Source organism: Oculina patagonica, chromosome 9, assembly GCF_052425735.1.
Source record: "Oculina patagonica isolate OP01 chromosome 9, crgOcupat, whole genome shotgun sequence".
Taxonomy (NCBI): domain Eukaryota; kingdom Metazoa; phylum Cnidaria; class Anthozoa; order Scleractinia; family Oculinidae; genus Oculina; species Oculina patagonica.
The window spans coordinates 27895863-27915752 of NC_135766.1; the positions used below are offsets into that span (position 1 = coordinate 27895863).

Below are 19890 nucleotides of genomic sequence, written 5' to 3' on the forward strand. Positions count from 1 at the left end.
CCATCCTCGTCAAAGTGCTCGCACTCTTCAAGTTGTGTGACCCTGACATAGGAAATAGAAATTTCCAGCTGGTGTAAATGCTGGATGATCCGCTTGCATCTCGTCAATCTATGCATGTTCAGGTCAATGTAGACAGGCAGAGGCGGTTCACGCTCCCTAAAGTGCCTTGTTTCTGTATCGGATTCCTTTGATTTTTTTCTATGTGTTGTAGACAATAGGCTGATCAACGGTAAGGCATGCTTTGGACTCGTGCTTATCTTTCTTTTTCAAACCGTCTCCATTGAAAATTAAGAACATTAAGGTTTTGAGGCTAGATGGTAACGACGCTTCTTGACTATTCTCTGGAAACGATCCATAAATTTATATGCCTCGTTGCTGAAAATGTATTTTCTTATTATTGAAGCTGCCGTAGCTTGACCAAAACCTTATGCGACCTCTGTGTAATTTCGTTTCTTCAAGGCTTCTTTAAGCATGTTCCGCTTCCCTGGGCGGCCACAAACTACAAGCGCATAATTACCATAATAAACATTTTAGATTACTGCATCTAAAAATTGAAATTTTAGCGAAACATTCAACAATGTCTTCAATTTATATATATTTTTACAACATTTAAGCATAGAACTGCAAATTACTTACGGAGTAGAGGAATATTTGCTTCTGTCCAACTGTCATTGCATCAATTCAAAATGGCGTGGTAGCGGTGCTTGAGAGTTTGTTCGTGGTAAAAAACGTTTAGCAAATTTTGCAAATTGCAAGAAAAAATTCAGGTGGAGCCACGGATAAAATTATTGAATAGTCATTAAAGAATCATTCTGCAAAGTTTGGTGCTTTTATCAACCATGTAACGATTTCTCCAAACATTTGCGCTAAGCGACCTGACAATACGTTTTCGACAGTAAAAGGTAGCTTTTCACGTTGGTGATTTCCCTCAAGGTTTCTTCTCTTTTATTTTTTATTTTTTTTAGTTATCTCACGTATTGACGCTATAGATATCCGAAGTAGTTATTTGTCTAGAAGCAGAGAAAAAATTCAAGTTGAAAGAGTGCAGATTGAGCATTGCGTCTTCTTTTGAAAACCAAGCACTTGTATATGTCGCAAATCCAATATGGCGGCGGAAAGCTCGCAAGTAAATTCTCGGAATCTCACCGTATATTTCTCAGAAAACATCCAGTGGAACGGACGAATGTTTTGAAGGCGAACCAGTCAAATTTCAAGAACGATGAGAGCGTTAATTAAGGTAAGCCTCTTCTTTCACAGATACCGAGCAGAGCATTTTTGAGAGAATGCAGTGCCGTAGCAAGGCTAAAATAACTGGGGGCGACGCGAGCGCCGGAGGCGCGAGCCGCTAGGGGGTGTGGGGGAATGCACCCCCCCCCCCCTCAGAAAATTTTAAAATCTAGAGGCTTGGAAATGCTATTTCCAGCGTTCTCCAAGAGCTATTTGTGATTTACGCAAATCGCAAAATTATTTTCTTCCTACACTGTCTCAGCAAACCAATGCACATTGAAGAGAGTATAACACTTGCAACGTCAATTCCAAAATAGAAAACCGACTGTCTCTGTATCTTGAAACCAGCAAATGTTTCACTTTTCAGAGTCATCATAGTGAGTTCGTAGTTATCAAACTGTCTGAGTTGCCTTAGAGACAAACGTAGACTTCATCGGCAGGTCGTTTTTTGAAAACTTCCCAAAGTTTAGTTCGTTTAGTTTATTTTTTAGCTATTTAATATTGTTGTGCCTCACCCTACGTACGTTAAAAAATGAAAAGAAGTACAAATGTTATTGTTTCAAACCTTTTGGGAGATAAAATTTTATTTTCAACATTTCATACGGGTCTGTTTTTACTTTTTGGGAAAAAAACTGGGGGGGGGGCACGACCCCCCCGGCCCCTCTCCTTGCTACGGCACTGGAATTGTATTTATCGTGAAAGAAAAAATAAATTTTGATTTCGCTGTGAATCTTGACGAGCAGTTTGTGTGCTTTTCTTCGTGCCGCCTTCAACAACCGTCGATAAAAAAAGTCGTTGTTTCTAGCCGTGGTTTGCATTTAAACGTATTTTATATGCTCAGTCCGCATTTTATACCGTAGTCCGTATTCTATACCCAGTCCGCAGTTTGAGTCCGCATTTGTGTTTATACCCAGCCCGTAGTCCGCAGTCCGCAGTCCGCAGTCCGCAGTCCGCAGTCCACAGTGTTTTATACTGACCGACTAAACTGGTCAGCGGATGTTAAAACCAAGATGGCTGACAGTAGAAGATCGATATGTTGCTGTAAAAGTTGCTGTAAAATGGACTATCTCGACGTGATAATTTCCGTTCAGATAAAAGCGGATTGCAAGGTGATTTCTTCCTTCGCTGCGAGATAAATGTACTAGTGATTTAACAAAATTCTCGTCTTTTTGGTACTGAAGTTGGTTCGAATTGTTATGATGACAACATGGCGAAATCCGCCGAGTAGCACTTGTTTCGCCCCTTGTCAACAACCGAAGGAGTAGAGAACGGCCAAATATTTTTACATATTCTCAGAGCGGAAGGATGGAGCTTGCCGCTGATATGCAGTTTAACTTGTGAGTACGAGCCACTTTTGATATTTTACTACATAAAGTTAAGGAAAATTTGAGCTGGCCTTTAACATCCAAAATAGCCAAACTTTAGATCCTCGTCTCTTTCTTGATAATCAAAGTTTTTCAATGCGGTTCATCCAGTTTAAAAGGCCAAGGCTTGTTGTTTACAAATATCGGTATTTAAGCGATGTAGCTGCAATATTTGTATTAGAGCGAATGGTTGGACTTTACCAAATTTCACAATCCGGCCAATGGCCATCGAGGCCACCAGAAGGTGTAAAAGGTTTTCATCCAGATTTCATAAAGAAAACAATTTTTCTCCAGTCTAATTCCATATTTGTTACTTACTTGTAATAAGAAATTACTGGAGGGATTTTGAGCGAATTCTATTTACTGAGCCAAATTAAGTTTGTGGATCTAAAGGAGACATTCTCTTAATACAGTTTATGTTTGTTCAAGGAATATGTCTGCATCACGTAATTCGGAAGAAGAAAACATTCTGCCCGTGCTAAGCGACGAAGCGCTGGAGGAAGCCAACAACTACATCAAAGAAGCGTTTGACATTTTGAAGCGCGAGACGATCAAAGTTCGCAAAGAAAAGGAAGCTTTTGATGATGTAGCAAAGAAGCTGGAACACGTTCATTTCTCCAAAATGTTGAAACTCAATGTCGGCGGCCAGCTTTTCTCGACCAGTCTACAGGTGCATTTATTTTGAATTTGGTGTTTATATACTGATATTTATTTTAGCTAAATGCAGTTCTCTGTTATCTTATTTCCCGATGGCAGGTTCGATGTTACACGCCATGTTCTCAGGAAGATTTGACACAAAGCCAAGCGAGGACGGGTGTCACGGGTCATATTTCATCGATCGCAACGGAGCTCACTTCCGGTATATCCTGAATTATCTTCGCACTGGGCAGCTTATTGTGCCGGAAGACAAGATTTTCCGCAGGGAGCTGCTGGCTGAAGCTGAATTTTATCAAATTGAAGGAATAATTGATGAGTTGACAGCAAGGCCGTTCAGGGATTCAGTAATCCTGTCATCCGATCAACGCCAGACCTTGATAAATTGGCTGAAGGAAACCCGAGCGCTCACAAACACAAGCGACAATTTGTTCTTTGGCTTGATATATCGTGCTTCACGCGACGGCTGGGGTTGTGCCGACTTTCACTCCTGTTGCAACTACAAGGGTCCAACGGTGACAGTTGTCAAGAGTGGAAATTACATATTTGTAGGGTATACCGAGCTACAGTGGGAACACACAGGTAAGAATCTCCGCTACCCCTTTTCCCGGCGTATCCAATCGAACAAAATCGAACCAAAAAAATCACTCGAACCCAATCGAACACCAATCGTTCGATTAGGTTCGGTAATCGAACAAAATCGAACATTTATTTTGTTGTGAGTTCGATTTTCGAACCAATCAGTCGAACATATTCGAACACAATCGAACTAAATCTCCTTCGATTTTGTTTGGAATTCCAGGAGTAACTCACGCAGGTTAATAAGGGGTTACAAAATGTCCACAATACAGTATAAACAAACAGGAGTTTGGTAATCGAACGTTCGTTTGAGTACGATTTTCGACTGTTTGTTAATCGAACGTTCGATTTCGTTCGATTGTCGACTGTTCGGTAATCGAACGTTCGATTTCGTTCGATTGACCAAATTTTATTGTGAGTTCGATTATGTTCGATTACCGAACCCAATCGAACCATTGGTGTTCGATTGGGTTCGACTACCGAACGTTCGATTGGATACGCCGGGCCCTTTTTCAGGAAATTTTATTCTATCATTCGAAGCCTAAATGTTTTACAAACTGCTTCGAGAATGCAATAGTGACAGTAGTCTTCTTTGCAGCCGTTGTCTGGGCTTGTCACGCTATGTTCCCTCCCGCACCAGAGAAAAGTGAGCTCAAGGAGAAGTGTTGTGTGACGACACAAGTAACGGCTACGAGACAGAGAGGAAATAGCATCTCAGATAACTTTTCCGGGAGGCATACCGTTGTAGTCGATGTAGTCGATGTGTTCCTACTGAGCATTTAAAAATTGATTTGATATTTATATTTTGATTAGCTTCTCCAGGTTACAGAAAAGCCACAGATTCATTCATGTTCAGCCTCGTTAACCCAAGCGGACGGCCACCAACAAAGATACCTCTGATAGCTGGAAGGGAAGAAACTGCTATCCACTTCGACAATGGCTTTGGACCAATATTTGGAAGTTACGATCTTTTAATTTATAATGCGCCCAATTCCAACAATTGTTCTGCGAAACTGAACAATTCGTACCAGTGTCCAACTGGTGAGAATGCTGCCACCTTTTTAACGGGAAATGACAACTTTAAGGTCGATGAAATGGAAGTTTTTGGGTTTGAAAAGTAAAAAGCTTTAGTTATGTTTTTACTGAACTAGAATTGGGATTGCAATTGCAAAGATCGTATCTCAGTTCGAACGTTTGTTAGCGTTTGAGCCTGTTTTTGTAAAGAAACAAATCTGTTAGAGGAATTAAAATATAAGTTAGATGGTCAAACAACTTTTTTATATACCTTTTCCAACTGTGCTGTGGACATTTAGTCTTGTGTTTGTAAATTTACGGGCACGCGACGAATAAGATGAAATTAATATTACCGATCACTGGAGACCCAGAAAGCTCCCTTCCCCTCCTACCCACTTACATATAAAAACGTGCATCTTTTCTTTGTTACACTTAAATATTCGCTTTGATTCTCGTACCGACCAGTCTAATTGATGGCTTCGAGAGACAAGATGGTTAGTTGTTAACGGCCAAAAGGAGTCGACCGCTATATTAAAGTGCTCGAAAGAGCATTCCCATACAATAAAGGCCAAAGTTGTCGTGTTCAGTAGACCCTGATTCTTGCGTCTGCTGGCAACAAACACGGATGATGACTTAGACGTCGTTGACAACTGTCTCATATACCAGAAAAACCGGTAGATATCAATAAATGCTTATTATCGACAACTAAAGTGGTTGTCGATAACTTTTTGTTGCAGTTTACTGTTAACGATTCCTTGTTTATAAACACTGGTATTTTAGCTAGCAACAACTTTTTTGACAAATAGCTGTCTAGTCTGTCGAGGCCCTTGAAACAATAAAAAAATGCGGCGTGCTTGCACTGTACCGAACTGTACTAAATATAAGCATGTTTGAATTCGACATGTCTTCACGATGATACGTACGATATACCTTTATTTAAACACAATTAAATATTTAAAGCAAAAAACTTATGGCCGGGGTCTAGACGGGTATCTTGATGTTTTCTTACCAATGGAAGGAGAAATCATGAATACGGTATCAGGAACTGGTCATCTGGGATTTATGGTTTCTTGTTCGCGAACCTCGATTAAGCCGCTAACTAATAAATTAATTAATTAATTTGATCACTGCTCATAACACCTTTTTGCCATGCTGTGTTACGGTTTTACGCTTGGTGCCATATATTGCGTTACATTTTGTTTTGTTATCGTAGCTTATCGTGACAGCCTCTCAGCCTCAGTTTGACGCCAATTCCGGGAATCAAGACGGAAGTACTCAGCACTTCTCGGAATCATCCAGTGCAGCGAATATGGACATCCAGTGCAGCGAATATTTGGAACCCAGTTGATACTTTGATTATTTCTCCTTCGATCCCTCTGGTATTACCAGATAAAGATTTTTTGTAGCTAGAAATCAAAGGTGTTCGGTAAAAAAATAAAAGACGGCTTCCTCTGGACAATCGAGGTAGGCATGCAGGATTAAACAGTCGATGTATAATATCATCTTCGCTAAAAGGTACATATTCTTATTCTAGATTCTTATTAGTTTGGGTTGGCGTTGATTAAATTTTCAGTGTCTCAGATTTTTGAAAGAAATTGTGGTTGTTAACTTCGATTCGCTTCATTTTTAACAAGCAAAATGAGCCAAAATGTGCTTATTAAAACATATTTCGTTCAACGCAGTTTATATCGATCGAAAGTGAAAATAAGTATATAAGGGACGTGTTAAGGGATAATTCCCGAATTGTTGTTATCGAGTTGTTTGTTATATTCCGTGCTTACGAAGAACGTTCTCGTTAAAAGCAGTGTGGCACTAACAGTAAGATTAAAAATCTGAAGCTCAGAAGGTAACGATATAATAATGTCAGTAGACGACAGTAGATTTCTTAGACTGGTGTTATTTGTATTGCATAGGATATAAGACATCTCAGTTAGTAGTTGCAAAGTACGGGCGAGTAGTGCTAGTTAGGAATTGAAATTGATAACACATTTGGCATACCATAAGCAGCTCCTTTATCGAGTCTACAAACAGAATAGGTAGCGACTCTGATGATCATGAAGACGTATAATTCAGGTGAAATCAAATCGTGTGTTTATAAATTTGTAGATATGATATAAAAACTCAGTATCGATCGAAGTGTGTCACTTCGCGTCCTTTTAATCGACTGGTCAATAATCTTTTTATAGCTTCGAGAATGAATGGCATATGAGGAAAAGTTATACAATTGCGTACACTTAAATGTCGTTTTATTTGCGATAATAATAATTTGAAAATAAAGGAAATCGTGTCCTCGTGTGTTCAAGTGTGCATTTTTATAATATTCAGTTTTAGGTGAAGTGAAATCGTCTTCCGAAGGTTATACCACTTTATCAATGGGGAATCTTTAGCTGTAGCTTATTTAAACAAGTTAAATATGGCAGGTAAGGGATTAAAAAAAATTACGATCGATCGTCGTCCTTCTGCCATCTTGTGTTTAACAAGAACAAAGCGCGGCTACTAAATTGCTGTTAATGAATTTTGTAATTATCAGAATTATTGGTATTACAATCTAAATCGGGCGATGGCGGTTTTTGTTGAACTGTAATAACTGAATGTTACTGAAATTGAAGTGAGTAGTTTTAAGAATGCCCTCATAATCATGGCCCTACCTTTCCCGGACTAAGTGAGTACTAGCAAATATGTCACGCTTGTTTATAGGAAATCGCACGATCTCGAGTACAATTCACGATTGATGCTTGGGTTGAAGTGCATATGAAATAAGTAAAAGCTTGCCCAATATGTTTCTTCACGTCATAATAAACTCAAATATGTGGGTACGAGAGATGTTTTGAACAGACTACAAAAAACTGTAGACTTTACTTTCAACTTGAAGCAACTCAGCAACTCAAAATCTGTTGTTTTGATTTGAACGTGATGAACAATAAAGGGCCAGTAAAGTATTGCTTTTTGTTAAAACTGGTACAAGTTTTTTCGACATTTTCAGCTGAAATTTAACACTTCGTTTTTATTTCTCAGAAAACAAAAAAGCCAAAAGCTCTTCTGCAAAGGAAGCGGATGAAAATCGAGAGGCTGATGCTTCCTTGGGTGACACCCATTGCCATGATAACCCGTTGTTGCAAGCTAGTACTGCAGAAGCCGATTGGCAGACAGTACCGGTACGATGTCAGGAGACTAAAGCACGAAAATATGGTGAGGGTCTCGTTTCTTAAAGGCCTCCTAAAGGTTCCTCAAACGTTTTACCGTTATTTCTTTTATGGAATAATTGTTATTTGAAATAATGGTTATATAAAATTATATCTGTACATTTTAATTGCGATTGCGATAGGTTGGCAGTTTGTAATAAAAGAACATGGAAAGCATGCGATCACCTCGAGCTACGCGTGTATTAAAATTTCTGCTTCTGCTTAGCAGCTTTACATGTATTGATTTCATCTGGACTCACTTACAGTTAACAAACACGCTAGTAATGAACATAACTGGCGTCGTGGAATTACATTCTGAGATAAAGATAGATCTTGCAAATCACTGACTGTACGGATGTCAACTTTTTTTTACAGCAAACAGTTAAAAACATAAGTCAAGAAAGTAACGTCCAAAGGAAGAAAACTGCAAGCCGGCGTGTAGTCTCCGGCTGAGATGCACTGCCAAAAAAAAAATATTTCTGGGAGAACATGCTTTATTTATTTTTGTCATTATATTAGACCCTGTCAAAGATCAAAGCCGGCGGGGAGGAAGAGGCCATCATAATTCAAGACCTGGATGGTCACGTGGAAGAGGACGTGGTAGAGGGTCATCAAATCCATCTGTTTCGCGCGGCAGGGGTCCTGAGAAATCACTGTACGTGGAAGGTCGCGGAAGGACTGGTAGAGGCCAAAGAGGAAGGGGATTTGATAATGGACCGAGAACGCTTCGAGGAAGAGGTGGTACGTTTTTGTCGTGCTCTTCTCGGACGTGAAGAAGACAAAATTTTCAAGGGTCTTAGCCAGACTTTCGGCATAGACGAGGCAAAATCTGCGATCGTCGAAAGCACGAGCTCGAGCCACTAAAGGGGTTTGGGGAATGCACCTCAGCACTTTTTGAAATGTAAAAGCTCTGAAAATCTATTTGTAGCATTTTTTATCACATATTTCTTTCGAATAAAACAATCTCGTTCAAATGGGGATTATTTTCCTAAAAAAAGATTTGTTTTTAATTTTGGGTTAAAATCTAGACGAGGCCTCTTGCTAGTTACAGCTCTTTGTTTGTCATCTTAGCTTTCAATACAGCTACTTACCACCAATCAGACCATGGATTTACACTGAAGGGCGTCAAGTACGAGTGGAACAAGTTGTACGTTTTGGGTTTACACTACAAAACAACTAAAGATGGTGTGCTGAATTTCATTGGGAGGATTAGCGGTTATGACGTCAAGCACGTGTTGATGTTTAAACCAAATGGAAGAGCTATTGTAACGTTGGATACCGAAAAGATTGCAGGTAAACTTGTGGTACTGTTTAACTGTCAATCACAAGTATGCGCTCTAAAAATTGATGGTTTAACTTCATAACAAATGTGATTAAACGTTCATGCTGACTCGACAAGCCACCGAAAAAGGCCAGGTTGGAGATTAGAGAAGACCAAAACAAAGGGCGTTTACCATAAGTGCAGGTCTGCTAACTTAAAAAAAAAGTCCAGGCCTTCTAAGTCAAGACTGGCTGGCCGGTCCAGTGGTATTGAATGAGAAATGGACCCGTTTCATGAGATGTTCGCACAAATCCACCACAACAGTGTATAATTTACTGAATTTGGCTGGACAAATCTGAATACCAACGGAGTTCTGTTCTCGAATATACCAGTCTGGCCAGCCAGTTCTTACGACTAATGTGAATATTATAGTTGTCAACAAAAGTTTTATGACACTTTGCATAGTTAGTACAGGAAGATCTCTACTAACTATGGTAGTGTGACAAAGACTACTCGGGAAAATAACTTCGATATGGGTCGAACCTATGACACACCGGTCGGAATGGTCAGCAGTTCGATATGCGGGGAGTTTAAATTTGAACCTAGTTATCTGGCCTGGTTTCCAATGTAAGCTGAAGTGAATCAAAGTGATCGGTTTCTTAGATGTTGTTGTTTTTTTTTTTTTTTTAGATTTTGATGAGATTCGCGAAAAGGCTGCAAATCCCAAAAATACACTTGATAGAGTAAACGTACTGATTGAAAGAGCACCAGTCTGCAAGAGCATATTTGTCAGTGGAATCCCCGAAAATACCTCACAAGAGGAGGTTGAAAAGTACTTTGACAAGTTTGGTGTAGTGGAGAAATTTGTAACTAACACAAAAGAAGTGAAAGCTCAGAGAATGACGGAAAAAAGAGCCATCGTGTATTTCAAAACTGAAAGAAGTACGTGAGTTGAACATTGAATAAATGTAGGTGTATAAACGTAAATTTATGTACTGGTTAGATAGCTTATGAAGGGTGATTTCTTTCAACATAGTGTGATCTTCGTGGTAAGAGTAGTTCTGAAAAGGACTTTTGTTGGTGGCTGACGTTTTGACAACGGGAGTGGAAGACATCTTCAAAGTCAAATGATACGCGTTTGTCAGTCGATGGTGCTGTAAATCAGGCTCTTTAAGACTGATCTATCAATTTCAACGTGATCTTATTGGTTGTAAGACGTGTGCAAAAATTCGTCACTGTTGACATACTTAACACAGTGGAAATCTTGCAACCAATGACCCTCAAACGGACAATCACAGATACAAACCTACTGATAGTCCTGTGTTTAACTTATTTACAAATGTAGTTAGCGTCCTCAATGTTTTTAAAAAAATTTAACGAAGTATTGTCACTCTTGTATATTGTAAATCTTAAGCGCGTAAGCTATGAAGCACGCCTTTAAGGATTAAAGATGCCTCAGAGTCTCAAGCATTACTTTTTCTTTAGGCAACACTTCACATAATAACTGAAGTTATTAAATAAGTAAGTATATCATCGTTTTCGTTGTTTATACATGAAACCTCTTTCAATGAAACGCTTTTCGTTTCCCTTACAGGCGTGAAGAAAGTTGTTGAGAAAGATCACTTCCTGGATGCTGACACCTTATTGCACGTGGAGAAATATTATCCTTTCATGGGCCTAGTAGAGCCAGCTGACTCCAAAACGTCTCGTTATTCTACAAGTGAGATTCCAGTGTCTGAACAACCATATTTTCGCATGGATGTAGACGTGGATATCATCGAATTTGTGATGGACAAGTGCAATCAAGGGCTAGAGCTGATGGAGCGACTCTTTAATGAACGTGCCCATATTAATTGGACCAACAGAGATGGCTATGTACTCGTCAAGTACAATTCTAAGGGCCAAAAACTAGATGACGAGTTTGACGAAGACGATTGGGAGAAACGCTGTCGCAAGATAATAAAAGACGTTCTGGATCGCTTCACCGTGAAAGAAATCCCAGTTGAAAAGGAAATCTGGGAAGAGGTGATAAATCAGCTGCCCCAAATTGAACTATTGTTACCTAATTATTCTGCGCAAGTGAAAAAGTTTGAAGAACTAAAGGAGCTAAAATTAATCTGTCAAAAAAAGGAATTGCCAGGGTTTGAAAAGAAACTTTCGAATCGACTGAAAGAAATTAAGCAGACAGAGCTTGAGAAAACTCTTGAACACAAAACCTTGACAAACAGACCAAACGAGATTCTTCGACTTCTGCAGATCGTAGACATTCAGGATGTCTTAAGGAATGATGTTCATCAAGATGTCCAAGCTAGCATAGAATTAAGCCAAAAAAGCATTTTTATCAAGACGCCCGAAGGCCAGATGTCTTCTGCTGTGTCCTATCTTGACAAACGAGTAGAAGAGATAGAGCAAAATTCATTGCCAAATCCTCCAGTTGAAATCATAACAATCTTAAAGACGAAGGTCGGAAAACGTAAATTGAATGACGAACTTAAAGATGCCAATATAAAGTGTGGCTTCAATGTTGATGAGAAAAACAACAGAGTTCTCTTTTTAGGTCGAACTCTCTCTGACACCGTAAAAGGACGCAAACTAGCTGAAACGGTACTAGTCACCGGCAAAATTCATGTTAAAGACAGCGATAACGACTTGCTACTATCAGATGAATGGACGCAGCTTTGTCGTGATTATGAAAAGCGTTTAAAGATTCGTTGCCAAAGAAGATTGATGGAGTTCCATGTTATTGGACTTAAAAAAGATGTTGACGAAGCCGTCAAGGAAATGAGAAAATTTCTAAACGAAAAGAAAGCCAAGGAAGGAGAATTCAGATTTGATTCGCCAGTAACTCAAAGATATTTTCACGAGTATTACAATGAGGAAATTAAGAATCTTGAGGAAAATCTCTCCACGTATTCAGTCAAGATTACACACGATGAAAATGGAGATTTTCTCTTCACCGGGACAGTTGAAGGAGTGAAGATGGTCACGGAGAAGTTAAATGCCCTGCAAGACGCCATAAAAGAGGGAAGTGTGAGCGTTACCTTGCCAGGAATGCGAAGTTTCCTGGCAAAAGACGAAGGCAAATTAATCGGGACTGTGGAGAGGGAACACAGGTGTGTTATCGAGATAGCCGGCGAAGTAAAAAATCAAGAAGACGATAGTGATGAAGAATCAAGGTCCAGTAGCGTCGAGGAAGAGGACTTTGATGACGATGATGACACCATAGTGATTGAGACGCCAGAGGGAAGAAAGAAGAAGATCATCTGGAAGATTGGGAATATAGAGGAAGAGGAGGTAGGTTGTACGTTTACCACTTTACTACAACGTTTTTCTTTAAAACGAACTCAAAGTGAGATAGGAGACCACTGTGGCGCTCCAGGGACAAAGTTCTCTTTATATAAAACTTGTTTAGATAAGCCCATTGCCATGACAAACGAATCATAAAATGTACTCTGATCCTAAAAGGTGAAAATTAAGATATGGGCTAATACATAGCTACCTCGCCACAAGACACGAGTGTACGTTTTATGGAGATGCAGCCAATTGTCCCCTGTAGAACATTCTCTATTTGGCATTGGCGTGGTTATTACTGCTGTCTGAGTAGATGACAATAATATGTTATCTATTTAGCGCTATTTCTATTTCGATCCAATAACGCTTAACAAATTAAAACCAATTATGATCGAATTATTCCAATTATAAGGCCTAGGTATTGACAAATGACAGTACATCGTGGCCAGTCTGAGTTATAATGCACGTTTTTTGAACATGATCTCTAAACAATTGTGTTTGGCATGTTTTGTTTTAAAACAGGCTGACATTTTGGTGTGTTCAGTTGGATCAAACATTAATTTGTCTATTGGTGCGGTAGCACGAGCAATGAGCCAGGCGGCCGGTCCGAAGTTACAAGACGCACTAATCAATGCGACAAATAATTATTTGAGCCAGGGAGAGGTTGTTCACACAATCTCCGGAAATCTACCTTGTAACCACGTGGTTTTCTGTGTGTGCTGCCCGTGAGATGATGGGAAAGGTGACGCTAAACAGGTGAGATATGCATGTCTTGGATGAAATGACAATTGTTGTGGTTCTTTAGTTTTTTCACATCACAGCTTGCATCAGTCGTCAGTACTTGATGGGATACTACGAAACCTCCAGCAAGTATTAATGTTCCAATATAGCGGAAGATAATCCTGGTGCTCTCCCCATACCCTACAGATCCCAGTGATGCTCTTTTTTTAGACTCGCTTCACTTTTGAATTTTTTGGAAAGGGCTATCAGATCAACTTCCAACTACTGTATTTGAGTCCGGGTTATCAGTTGTGTTTATAATACATGTAAGTATTTCCACTCTTTTCACTTTGCTCGACAGGTTCTTCAGACTTTGCTTTTGAAATGTTTTGACGAAGCTTCCCAACTAGGGTCGGGTTCAATTGCTTTACCACTCATTGGTACGGGCAATCTTAACTTCCCTCACGATGTCGCGGTGGAGGTCATGGTAGATGAAGCTTTAAGTTATTGTAGAAGGAGTCCAAATTCATCCATAGAAGAATTTAGATTCATTGTACATAGTGAAGACCAAGAAGGGATCTCCACCTTTCAAGAGATATTTGGAAATTCAAAGGAAGAACATCAACGTAGATCCCCTGTCTCCCGCAGATCACTGACTGAGCAGGCAAATCGTAGACGAAAGGAAACGCCTGTTTTGCCAGGACCGAGCTGCACAGAAGTTCGCATCGGTGATCTTACAGTGAAGGTCGTAAAAGGTGACATCACCAAGGAATGTTCAGATGGTATCGTCAGTGTACTTCGCGAAGATCTTAAAATGCAAAATGGAAAACTCAGTGCTGCCATTGGCCATGCAAGTGGTAGTGCTGTACAAGACGAGCTGACAACAAACAGCCCTCTCCCTCCAGGGTCTGTTGTGACAACTTCTGCAGGGGACCTGGCAGCAAAATGTATCATTCATATGGTTGTAGGATCTGCAAACAAGCAACATCTCCGAAAATGTGTTCATGCAGCCCTTACAGAAGTTCACTCCATGAATATGGAATCGGTTTCTATTCCAGCTATTGGTAGCGGTGGATTACGATTGAGTCCTCGGGATTCAGCTGAGGTGGTCTTGGGGGCAATTTGCACGTTTTTTGATACTGTGAATTACTCGAGCGCGGTTCGAGAAGTAAGAGTTGTTGTTTTAGAAGATTCGGTGATTGGTGCTTTCGCTAGCAAACTGAAACAGATAAAAATGGAACTCGATCAAGTTTCTGGTTTTACCGAAGAGGAAGACGACGAAGAAGAGGCAGTTGGTGTGACTCTTCCGTTAATGTGCTATCAGCATAGAGTGACCGTGTATGGCCAGCAAGAGGATGTTGAGAAAGCCATAGAAGCACTGAAAAACGGAGTAATTAAAGAATGCCACTCCACTGAAGTTACAGATGACGTGATTTCTCGTCTACCAAAGCGCTGCAAAAGAGACCTGAGACAAAAAGCACGCAAGGAAGACGTCGGTCTAGATTTTTCCAAGCCGGGAACCATTACACTGAAAGGCTTCCCTATTGACGTGACTACAATTCACACTGAAGTATCGGAAGTTCTTAAGAATCAACTAAAGGAAGAACATAAAATGGACCGTGCAGAAATGACGGCTGGAACTGTTCAGTGGTGCTACTTGAGTGTGACTGGAAAACAAGAAGCATTTGAGATGATAGCCAATTATGACATCGAAACAGCATTTCAGTCCAAAAAGCCTTCCGTTTCCTTCATGCATAAGAAAATGCAGGCAGAAATTATTTTTGATCTCGAAAAAGTCACGTTCTTGAAAACCGGTGCAAAGAAGTCCATCTTTCGAAAAGAAGGTAAGTGGTTTTCTTGCATAAACTTTTTAGTGATGACGTCATATGTTAAAACCGTGATAAACCAATTGAGAGTTGGAAAGCAAAACTGGGATTTGCACGAGGCGTCGTATGTCACAGGGACCGATATAACGTCGGACCAAAGTGTCCCACCTTGTCGGAGCTTATCTAGGCATTTTTCAATTACCACTGAGCAAATATAAGTATTCTCCGTTCCCGGATTGAATGCTAGTCCAGTATTTAATTCGGCGGTACTAATTTATACACCTGGGTGGAGAGAGGCACTGTGAAAGTAGAATATCTTCCCCAAGAACACAAGGCAGTGACCCCGGCCAGGGCTCATACCTGAATTACCCAGTCTAGAGTCCAGCTCAGTAACTGTTGGGCCACCATACCCCCTATGGGATTCCTTTGAGGCTTGACGCAGGAGTGTTGTTCGTCTTGCGTCTTGTGCGCACATGATATGATGACAAATATTAAAGGACGAATTTTCCAAACAACTGGCACAAAGCGTACAAGCTTGTAGTATCGCTTTTTGCCGACCTTTTAGTGAATATATTAGGTAGAGTAGGACCCAACGTTTCCACCAGATCGTTAGTTATTTCGTTTCGCCCCAAGAAAAGTTCAGTAAGTCATTGACCTTTTTGTAACAACCAGATTTGGTGGCCCGTTGGTGGCTCAAATACACGGTTTTACACTTACTTTTTGACACTGGCAGTCGCTTGTAACAATCGATGGTTATGACGTTCTGAAGCCTTTAGTCATCGATTATTTTTGTGTTTTCTTAAACTTAGTTGTACCATTGCCACAAGAATGGGACTACCACCCCCAGGATGCCAAAGGGAGGAAAGAGAGGGTTCACTTAGTCCGCCTTGAGATCGATTCGCCCGAGTACCAACGTGTTCAAGACAAATTCATGCAATCTATCTCTCGCGATCGTGAGGTGTCCATTACAAGTATCCAGAGAGTCCAGAACCCGTCAATGTACCGATCCTATGTGACGAAAAGGCAAAGCATGGACGAGAAAAACGGAAACCACAGAAATGAGTGGAACCTCTTCCACGGAACAGGATACCATAACGTGACAAACATAAACGCGCAAGGATTTAATCGAAGCTTCTGTGGAAGAAACGGTAAGTGCACAAATCATATTTGAGTGAAAGAGGCATGTTTCTTGTAAAATTAATGACGTGACTGAAAGATTATAGAATACAATACAATACAATACAATACAATTCAAAATAATACAATACAATAAAGTTAAATATGTTCCCCGAAGGGATCTTCATACCCAGCTCGACATCGAGGTGGTGGAATAAACGTTCTTAATTTCAAATGCGGATGTAACACCTTACTAAGTTACCAGACTGATATTCGAGAACATGCATGTAGAGTGGTTTTTACTTGGGGGCAACGTCGTACACCACAGTTTCGTAACAAAGCTTCCATATGCTGTCTTCTATTTCATTCTGTCCTGTTATCCCCTATTCCAGTCCAATTTTATTATTTTACTTGCATAATGAGCAATTTAATTATTTATTACACGACTAAAATAGCCAGAGGGACAAAAACTTAAGTCAACTACTCACGTTGCTCCATTCCCACTCCAATATTTTCCAATACCAGGTATTGTCACGAAGGATTCCAAGGGAATTCATGCATTGCAACAGATTACAAAAGAAAGCAAAAAATTAACCTTGACTTGCATGAAAAATCCTCTCGTACTTTTTATTGGTTTGTAAAACAAAGTAAGGGAATTCTTTTCTGACCGAAAAACCCGGTGAGTCCTCGGGCAGAATCCCGTTTTTTAATCCTTTCCACTTTTTTCAGTCGTGTAATAAATCTGTTATTGACAAAGCTTGCTCGGGACTGTGCTGGGCGAATATCGGCCCTCGGTCTTTCTGTCCGGAACTCGCTGCGCTTGGTCCGTGCTCTCAAAACCTCGGGCCGATATATTCTCCCAGAAGAGCTCTCGCGACCGATTTATTTTTCTTTAATGATTTTTTCACATTTTAAGTCCAATTTTTGCACACCTTTCTGTCCCACAGGCGCGAGTTATGGAGATGGTGTCTATTTTGCATCCGAGTCCTCTTACTCTTTTGCGTTCTCGAAGCCGCCAAATGCCAAAGGAGAATACTGCATGTATCTTGCCAAAGTTCTTGTTGGTAAATTTGCACTTGGTGAAAAGGGGATGAAGACGCCACCACCCATAGATTCAGACAAGCACGATCTTTATGATTCAGTTGTGGACTCAACAGACGATCCGACTGTGTTTGTGGTATTCCACGATGACCAGTGTTATCCTGAATACTTAATTACGTTTTTTAAAGCTGAAAAACGTTAAGACGTCTCAACCTTAAAGCCTAAGGGGAAAATACCGTTTTCGGCCTCGATTTAGTGATTTTACGTAAGCAACCTGAAGCAATCTTGTAGGTAGACTGACAAGAGAACTTGAAAAGTTAGTTTAGTCAGAAATGAAAAATAAGAATCATGAGCTCTTCGATTTGCCCAAAACGGTTATTTTTCCCTCGACTAACATGTATTCAATTAGCAGTGATGAAGGGACGACTTGTGCGAATGTTTTTCGTTCTTTGAGGGTGTAGGGGAGGGACATAAAATATATTTTTATTACAATTTTGGGTAATATTTCAAGTGCGCAAAAACGTGTAACTGTCTCAAAATAGCCACTAATTAGATTTCATTACATGTTGGCCCGTACGCGCTTGTGTCAGCGTTATAATTTTTTAGGGTTGGTAAAAGGGGGCGGAGTTGTCACGTTAACAAAAAGAATTGCTACCAACACACGACAGGCCCACGGCCTCTCAGAGCGAGTTACCTCATTGCTTCTTAAAACTAAAGATAACAGGTCTTAACAGTATCCCTATAGCAAGCATAGCCTAACAAAACAATAGAGATAAAGTTTAAAGCGGTCGAATAGAGCATTTTTCAATTAAGTGTCGTAAAACCAAAACCGTTACTCTGGCCAATCATAAAGGACACAGACAATCCAGTGAACCAATCAAAACTCGAAGCAATTACCGTATTTTCTCAATAAAACGCTCCCGGCGTTTATTTCAAACTTGGCTTAGTGAACCCGGCGTTTATTTGAAGCCGGCGTTTAATCGGGGCCCGGCGTTTATTCACGCACTGCAATTTTCTGCCAATTTTTCAGATTGATTTATTGTTACCGATCTTCAAGACCAAGGGGCAGTTTGTCAAGGCGGGACGATTTTTCTCCTCGTTCTGCCCCTCGTTGTATCCAAAGGTGATTGTTACCCAAAGGTACATTATAACGGATTGAATAGTTTATGTTGCAATCAAAATTTGTGACAAACAGAATATATTTACTTGTTAGCTTGACCTCAAATAAACGCCGGGACCTCGAACAAACGCCCCCGGCGTTCATTTAAAACCTAGCACTTTTGACCCGGCGTTTATACGAGGCCGGCGTTTAATCGGGGTCCGGCGTTTAATTGAGAAAATACGGTACATGTATCTGGCACGAAGCGCGGGAAAACGTGCGCAAGCGAGTCACGATTGGTTTTGGTTTTACTCCTGATTGGCTGAGAAAGTGGCGCGAGATTTTTAAGCCAATCACAAAAAGCAATGCAAAACCAAAGCAAACGCAATTTACTTTCGACTCTCAAGTGAAAACTGCTCTAAAAACAGAGGTGCCAAAGAGGTAGTGCCTTACACTCGGGACTGCGCATGTGTGACAATGAGCTTTACTGCGTCACCAATATCAGTCTCTCGTCTATATGGTATGTAACACCTTCTTTCAACAGGGTGAAGGATATTCTGTTTAGATTATGAATCTTTTGTAAAACAGTTAAGAAATTTTGCTTAGTTGTCTTCAGTCATTTGAATTTCATTACAGATGATGGCCTGTTTTTATTAAATAAAAGAAAATTCGCCCGCACTGTACATTTCACCGTATTTCAGTATTTGCTTGCAGTAGTTTAGAACGGGAATATTTTATCTGACCAATTATTTCCTGAATCTTGACAGCTGCTTTTGTCGATTGGCTACTAAGTGGGGGAACGGCCAGGTCAGGCCACGCCCCTTTTATGCCAAAACTTCTCGTTTAGTCTTTCAACGCTACCTTTTGCTATAAACAACCTCAGGTTAATTTATTACAAAGAGTAGAGTTTTAACTGTCACTGACTGTGAATATTAATTTATAATTTGAAAAAATTGCACATTCAGTTATGCTTGTTCTTTTATTCTAGCACGACTGTGTATGTTAGTTTTAACTTGTTCAGATTTTGTTCAGATGTTCTTTGTAAATTTTGAATCTTCCTGCATTGTTATCCGGTGGTAAAAAATTAAACAGGGCTCAAGGCTTAATTCTGAAATTTGTTTTTAAAGAAGATTTTTCACACCGTATCAGAGCTTCTGAATGATGAGGCTGGCGGGGAGGTGGGCACTCCCATATGAAACTTGCGGGATGATCGTCGTTTCGTTAGGGTCTTAAAGTCGGGTTCTGGTATTGCTCAGAGTTTTTAAATCTAAAGTTTGTAAAATATGACATGAACAACCTTTCCAGCCACGCTCACAAATAAAATACCCAACACCTTTTACGTTTTTTTTTAAAAAAAATTTGCAAAGGTCAACTTTGAGTAAAAAAATAAGTCTAACAGAGCCCACCAACCTTAGAGGATTCCTTTGAAAAAAAACACGATTTTCGTCGATCACCCTTCACTTCTTTTGAAGGCCAATCCTTTCTACATCCCGAGATAAGTACCTATGGATTTTCT

The 19890-nt window shown here is 40.1% G+C and overlaps 1 protein-coding gene and 1 pseudogene across 3 annotated transcripts; both read left to right on the forward strand.

Annotated features, from left to right (window-relative positions):
• Positions 1-2984: 2984 nt before the first annotated feature.
• On the forward strand, positions 2985-7258 carry LOC144664800 (uncharacterized). Of its 2 annotated transcripts, none has more exons than XM_078526019.1 (3): positions 2985-3263; positions 3319-3827; positions 4638-5096. In XM_078526019.1, the coding sequence occupies exons 1-3, from the start codon at positions 3025-3027 to the stop codon at positions 4943-4945; spliced, it is 1056 nt and encodes a 351-aa protein (XP_078382145.1). In that variant the 5' UTR covers positions 2985-3024; the 3' UTR covers positions 4946-5096. The 2 variants fall into 2 exon arrangements, with proteins under 2 accessions (XP_078382145.1, XP_078382144.1); XM_078526018.1 differs by having other exon boundaries at positions 3124-3261; positions 3348-3827; positions 4638-7258.
• On the forward strand, positions 7122-19321 carry LOC144664614 (uncharacterized; annotated as a pseudogene). Its single transcript, XR_013572836.1, has 10 exons — positions 7122-7258; positions 7854-8027; positions 8540-8761; positions 9092-9313; positions 9972-10223; positions 10876-12575; positions 13095-13328; positions 13654-15136; positions 15928-16266; positions 17182-19321. The product of XR_013572836.1 is annotated as an uncharacterized LOC144664614 (transcript).
• The last annotated feature ends 569 nt before the right edge of the window (positions 19322-19890 follow it).